The sequence below is a fragment of the Lycium barbarum genome, chromosome 2 (genome assembly GCF_019175385.1).
Source record: "Lycium barbarum isolate Lr01 chromosome 2, ASM1917538v2, whole genome shotgun sequence".
NCBI classification, from domain to species: Eukaryota; Viridiplantae; Streptophyta; class Magnoliopsida; order Solanales; family Solanaceae; genus Lycium; species Lycium barbarum.
Window position 1 is genome coordinate 144,054,180 of NC_083338.1, and position 6,621 is coordinate 144,060,800.

The following is a 6,621-nucleotide window of genomic DNA, read 5'->3' on the forward strand; positions in this document are numbered from 1 at the left end:
TAGTAGGACGCTTGGCTTGGATATAAAGCAAACTAGGTGATAATACTTGGTATAAATTGGTTCGCCAACTTATTTTAGTCAGTATCCACTCTGATATAAACATGGTTAGGCTTAAAAACTAATTATGGCTCAATTTAATTAGGGTTCTAGATAGTTTAATCAATAAAAACAAATAAAAATAATGAGTGCTCGAAATATTAGTAGAGCTAGAGAGTGAACAAAGTCTTGATCAGAAGTGCCTTGTGAATTGTGGTTCACCTATATTAGCAAAAGGAAAGCGAATATTCGTTGTTCTTATATTGATACTGCCCTATATTTTTTCCTTCACTACTTTTGTTATCGTCATCAAGTATTTACAATCACATTAAGGCAACAATGTTTGCTTTGCCGCTAGAACTTCACCTAATTAATTTTGGCACAAAAACAACAACAACAACAGCCCAGTGTACCACAAAGTAGGGTCTGGAGAGAGTAGGGTCTACACAGACCTTACCTCAACTTTTTTAGGGTACACATGTTGTTTTCGATAGACCCTTAGTTCAAAAAGAAACATAGTCAATTGTGGCACAAAAAGACGGGAAAAATCATGTAATCCATGAGGAACCTTTAAAATGTCGTGATTGAAATAACCAGGTATATATTAAAGTGCAATAAAGCAAATGAGCCATAATAATTTAGTATAATTTGATCAATTGACCTACATATTTACTAACATGAACGAAAAACAAACAAAAAAATTATCGAGAGAATAGTTCTTCTCCCTAAACAAGATCCTTTAACAACTACATTGTTGATGTTAGAAGCATTGATCCTCAAATTATAGATGTCTAAAATCATTTTCTTCAAAAAAAACAAAAAAAAAAAAAAGCAAAGTATGAAAGAGATTCAAATTTTACTTTTTAAGAAAAGCAAAATCAATTATATTTGCACCTCCCTCATGATGAAGAAAAAAAAAAACAAATTTAACAAGAAAATTAGGGCAAATACACGGAAAGTTCATTTTATAATATTTGCTAAATAAAATTACTTTTAGATGCGCTGTAATTAGCCCAATATTTTTTTTGCAAAAGGAAAGAATATTTTGTTCACACAAAAATAAGTAATTTCGTAACAAAATAGAACACACTCAACTCGAGAAACACGCCAACAAAAAACACACGCCAGTCAGTTCCGTAGGGAGCGAAACTCAGCACGTGCTTCCATTTCATGGGACCCACTGGACTAATAAACGGCTCTGATTACTCCACGTCATACTCGTATTCCCGAATATTCGCAGCCACCCACCCTGAATATCTCATAGTATTAGATCTGTATAAATAGAAGAGGCTTCTTCTCGTCATATATTTCTGTTTTTTGTTGCCCTTGTAATCTTGTTGAATATCTCTAGATCTTCTCCTTTTTGTCTTTCCAAAATTCTACAAAAGCTACTTTATGGATACATTGTTGGTCGATTCAATAAAGAAGTTTGATTTGTGTGTTTGTTGGACGCCAGCTTTGCCTTTTGATATCTTTGTTTTTGATCGTCATAGTCAACCTTGTATTTGTTTCTAACCTTTGTTACCTGGAGGAGCTGTCACCATGGGTAGAAGTAAGTTTCTTTACTTGTTTATTCTGAAAATATATCAATTTTCTTGAATTGGGTTGCTGTTTTTTTTAACTTGTTTATTGTGAAATTGAATTGGGTTTTTGTTCTTTTACTTGATAATTGTGGAAAAATAGAGAGTTTAATGAATTGGGTTTTTGTTCTTTAACGTGTTTATCGTGAGATTGAATTGGGTTTTTGTTCTTTAACTTGTTTATATGAGATTGAATTGGGTTTTATGTTCTTTAGTTTGTTTATTGTAAAAATAGGGAGACTTTATTCAATTGGGTTTTTGTTCTTTAACTTGTTTATTGTGAAAAAAGGAAAGTTTTTCGAATTGGGTTTCTGTTAGTAAGCTTGTTTATCCGGAAAAACATCAACTTTATTGAATTGGGTTTCTGTGTTTGAAATGAATATTGATCTTTGGGTTCATTTTGCTACTCGTTACTTAAATATTAGTATATAGTTATCTTTTTGCTAACAATAGGATATTGATGGGTTAAGGAAACCCTACATTTTGGTGGGGCTGGGTAAAGTGTGTTGCTTGTGGGCAATTTTGGGAATTTCTGTAGTTGTATTGGAACTGGAATTAGGAATTAAGGTGTTTGCCGATGGATTTGTTTTTTAGGAAGTTCACAACGTAGGAATGCTGCTATGCTGGATAGTGATGACACGGATAGCGTGAGTTCATCGTCAACTACTCGGTCGGATATGATGTTGTCTGGTTTGGAGGAGGTTCAGTTTGATAAAGAGACTGTCCTTGATCAATGCGTGGACGCCCTTTACGAGAAAAGGTTTGATTATACTTTAATCATGAGTTTTGACTAGACATGATTACTCAATTTTGAAGTTTCCATCCGCTTGAGGTTTTGTTTCTGATGAAGAATGTGACTAATATTTCTACTTGTTTGTTGGCTGTAGGGGCTCAACAAGAGAGAAGGCTTTGACATCTATTATAGAAGCATTCAATAGCAACATACAGCATGAATTTGTCGAAAAGAAGTAAGCAATTTTCCTACTTGGATGAAGTTATATTATGCTGAATCGTGAATGCATTGTAAATTCGTTATGCTTCTACGGCTCATCAATTTGTGCTATTTTATATCGTAGTTTTGACTTTTCTTTTGTTCACTGGTAAAAAATTTCTGCCATTATGGGTTGCATTATAGTCAGTTCAGCTACCATGGTTGTCCTGATGTCAAAGGTGTATAGTCTGAGTGGTTTAGCTGGTAATGATAAACATCTTCAAGAACTTTCTGCCACGGTGACAACATTTATATATTGCATTAAAGTCATTCCCGGCTACCATGTTTATCCAGACGTTATAGGTGTATAGTTTGTAGAATTGGCAGCTAGCTATTTCAAGAATAAAGTACTTTTTTAGAATCAACAATTCTGTATAATCATCTGTGCAATGCTATAAAAACCTACTTGGAGATCCTCCTCCCATTGCTTAGTTAGATTTTTGTAGCTCACTCAATTATGGCTTAGAAAGTGCATATTTTGTTGAGCGCTTCTCACATTTATGTTCTATCCTTCAGGTTTGCTACATTATTGCAACAATGTTTGAGTTCCATTAAACGTGGTTCCTCCAAGGAGATAGCTTTGGCATCTCATGTTATTGGTTAGTCCTCTGTGCTATTGTTTAATTGCCATCCATTTAACGCGGTCCTTCGATCAAATGTTTTAGAAATTTAGTATTTTTTTTTTGTTGGGTGATAGGGCTTCTTGCTTTAACTGCTGGCCCTGGGGACAAAGCACATGAGATCCTGGAAGAATCAGTATCACCTATCTCAGACGCTCTTAAATCTCGGTCTGATAATTCTAAAATATCCTCGGTATGTTCAAAGATGGCGAAAAGTTCTTTTTAATATTAGCGTTAGTTAGGCTTGGAGCTGACTGCTGTTTGGTTTTTGTGGTTTTAGCTACTTGAGTGTTTGGCCATTATTACCTTTGTTGGTGGCGAAGAACCGGAGGAAACAGAAAAGTCGATGCAATTGATGTGGCAAGTCATTAATCCAAAACTGGGTCCTAATGTATGTTATTCATGATCATCTTTTCATTTTCTGGAATCTATTATTTAGTATCTTATTACTGTCTATGGATGTTCTCTAACGAGTTAATTCCAAAACGCTTGATTCCTATCAATGAAATCAGTTAGTATTTGCTTAGACGATTAATAACTTGTTCAAAATTGTGTTTGGTTGATGGATCAGGTGGCTACTGCTAAACCTTCACCAGCAATGATAACAGCAGTTGTATCTTCTTGGTCTTTCCTCCTTACTACCATGGATGGATGGACACTTAACCCAAAAAGTTGGCAAGGGTGAGTAACTCTCCAAAAATCCCCATTTTGAACGTCTCCTCCCCCCACCCCCCACAAAACCCCCCAAACTCCCTCCTTCACCCCCCCCCCCCCCCCCACCCAAAAAAAAAAAAAAAAACCCCGAAACCCCCTCCTCCCCCAAAACAAAACTATTAAATAAGAGAGTAAAGGATCAAGGTAAATCATAGATGTGTGAGAATTATGAACTGGTGTGAGATGCTGAACCATTTACTCATGATGCAGGTCAATCTCCTACTTCTCAACTCTTCTAGACAAGGAAGACCGATCTGTGCGCATTGCAGCAGGCGAATCACTTGCTTTAGTTTTTGAAGTCGGGAGTTTGGAAAAGTTTTCTGGTGAATCTAAAGGATCTAGTGACAGCTCCACCACAGATGAAGCTAACAAATCTAGGGAATTATTACATATACAGGGATTAAGGGCAAAAGTCCTGAACCAGGTAAGAATCCTTTCGGCAGAGGCTGGAGGTAAAGGATCAGCCAAGAAGGATCTCAACAACCAAAGAAACACATTTCGAGATATACTGGAATTTCTTGAGGTAATTCGGTATAATCAAAGACTCAAGTAGATTCTCTTCCATTTTTCTTTTGGCTGTATTTTTTAATTTTCTTACTATTACATCAGGATGGGTATAGTCCTGGGTCCTCAACCAAGATTGGTGGTGAACCATTTAGCACAACTACTTGGGCTCAACTGATACAGGTACCTCTTGTTTCTTTTTAATTTTATAATCCAACTGGCTGCATATTTGCTGAAATCATTATTTTTTAACAGTTAAACTTCCTAAAGCACTTCCTTGGAGGAGGATTCGTGAAGCATATGCAGGTTTGTTTTCTAATCAAAAGATCAAGCTTTTGGGCTGTTGGAATCATATAGTCTGTGGTAACTTAGCTGTTTCCTCTCCAAATTATGCAGGAAAATGAGTTTCTTCATGATGTATTTGATTTCACACCAAAGAAGAAACTCCCAGGTTCTGAGCAACGTGTATCTGGAACTGAAAAGGTTGGCTCCTCAGCTTCTACAAAGCATTTTTAGCTTTTAACTATTAATGCTGGAAGAAATGCTCATTTTAAATTCTATTGCATACGACTTTGCTCTAGAACTGTATTTCTTCCAGATTTAGTTTGGAAAAAAGAAGCGTTCTTCCTTGTTTATTGAGAGACAACCTACTGTTCGAATTTGAGGAAGCATTTAATTTAGGATAATGTTCTGTATTGCAGAGAATGTACAAGTCACCAAATTCAGCCCTTAACAAGGCCAGGACTCAGTTTATCAACAAGCAAAGAATGTTGTCCCAGGCAAGTTATTTTCCTTTGTGAACACGCACCGTCACATTCCCGTCTCTCTCTTTTTATCCCCCACTTTTTAAATTTCCTGAGCATTTAGAATTATTTATCAGAGCTCACACTTAGTCGATCTTGTATCGAAGTTGTGGGCTGTAGGTTTCTTCAACTAAATCTGAGTGTTATTTTCAGGACAAGAATGTCGGCTACTATACAGGTGGTGATGAATTCTGAATAACAGCAGTTGCTGCCGCACAGTTGTCAGCCTAAACATTGAAGGACAATTGTCGTTCGTGTCATAATTATTCATTCATAGTCGCAGATTTAATGAACCAAATGATAAACAAAAAGGGTAGTTATTTGATCATGTTGGTTGCTACTTGGTAGTAGTACTTATTCTTCTTTTTCATCAAGTAATAATTATATTTGATTTGGTGCCTCTGATGGTGTTCATCAGTAGTGCATAAGTAAAGCCAGCCACTCCTCTCTGTGCATTTTATGTTTCTATTGGAATATAGTATTAATAGATGATTCAGTCAGTGTGTGGTATTATTCCCACTGTTGAATTTTTGAAGTAAATTCGGCTGTAGCGTTGAGCTTTTGTTTGTTTGATCTTGTCTTCGTTAACTACTCAACAATTATTTTGCATAAGCTAGTGAAGTCTAGTACAACTGTCTGTATAACCCTTACAAAGTCATAACAATGTTTTAGGCGTCCGTATAGCAAAGTCTTGTGCGTGTACTTTTGAAGGATTTGATGCCTCATCTGGGGATGTCCTGCACAGTCCACTACTGTAATAAGAGACCAAGATGACATTTTCCAAGGATCATTCATGACTTTAGTGGTAACCGGTAAGAGTGCAATGCATGATAGGTGGGTCTAGCCCGTATTAACTTGACATTTGAGCGGAGAAGGTAAAAGAAAACAAACTCGTTACCAAGCGAGTTCTCTGTTATAAACAATAGATAAATAATATGCTTAAAAGTGGAGTGCAACGGTAGTTTCTTCTCGCATTACGTCAATGTTATAACAGACAATTCAATCACAAAAGGTACAAGTAAAAGTAAAAATATGCGGTCAACCTGAGCTGGCCTATCTTAACATCCTTCCTGGCTACATGGAAGTTGACTTTGCTGCATTGTCACAAGGCAAAGTCAATCTCTTTTTGGTCCTCTCCTTTCGAGCCTTTCTTCCATTACATGATTTTGGTGGGAATTCTCTGAAGTTGAGATCTTGTTCTTCCAAGAGTTCTCTTTGAAGTAAAGGTCAATGCAATCATAAAAATTTGGTGTCTTCTTGACCGGATTTACTTATTTTTCATTTCAGTCCTTAATTTACCATAGTTTACATAATCATTCATATTAAATCCTCATTTCATAAAAATCTGTGGTGGTTAACATTTGATAAGCATT

General features: G+C 36.1%; 1 protein-coding gene across 2 annotated transcripts; it reads left to right on the top strand.

Annotated features, from left to right (window-relative positions):
* The first annotated feature begins 1,336 nt into the window (after positions 1-1,336).
* Positions 1,337-5,788, top strand: LOC132627779 (uncharacterized). Of its 2 annotated transcripts, XR_009577983.1 has the most exons (14): positions 1,337-1,588; positions 2,211-2,376; positions 2,504-2,584; positions 3,124-3,206; positions 3,305-3,420; positions 3,508-3,618; positions 3,799-3,908; positions 4,152-4,464; positions 4,551-4,628; positions 4,701-4,751; positions 4,842-4,928; positions 5,147-5,224; positions 5,402-5,542; positions 5,611-5,788. XR_009577983.1 is itself a non-coding variant. In XM_060343355.1 (13 exons), exons 1-13 carry the CDS (start codon positions 1,579-1,581, stop codon positions 5,441-5,443), a joined length of 1,326 nt encoding a protein of 441 aa, XP_060199338.1. In that variant the 5' UTR covers positions 1,337-1,578; the 3' UTR covers positions 5,444-5,788. The 2 variants fall into 2 exon arrangements, 1 of the variants encoding a protein (XP_060199338.1); XM_060343355.1 differs by having other exon boundaries at positions 5,402-5,788.
* Positions 5,789-6,621: the final 833 nt, after the last annotated feature.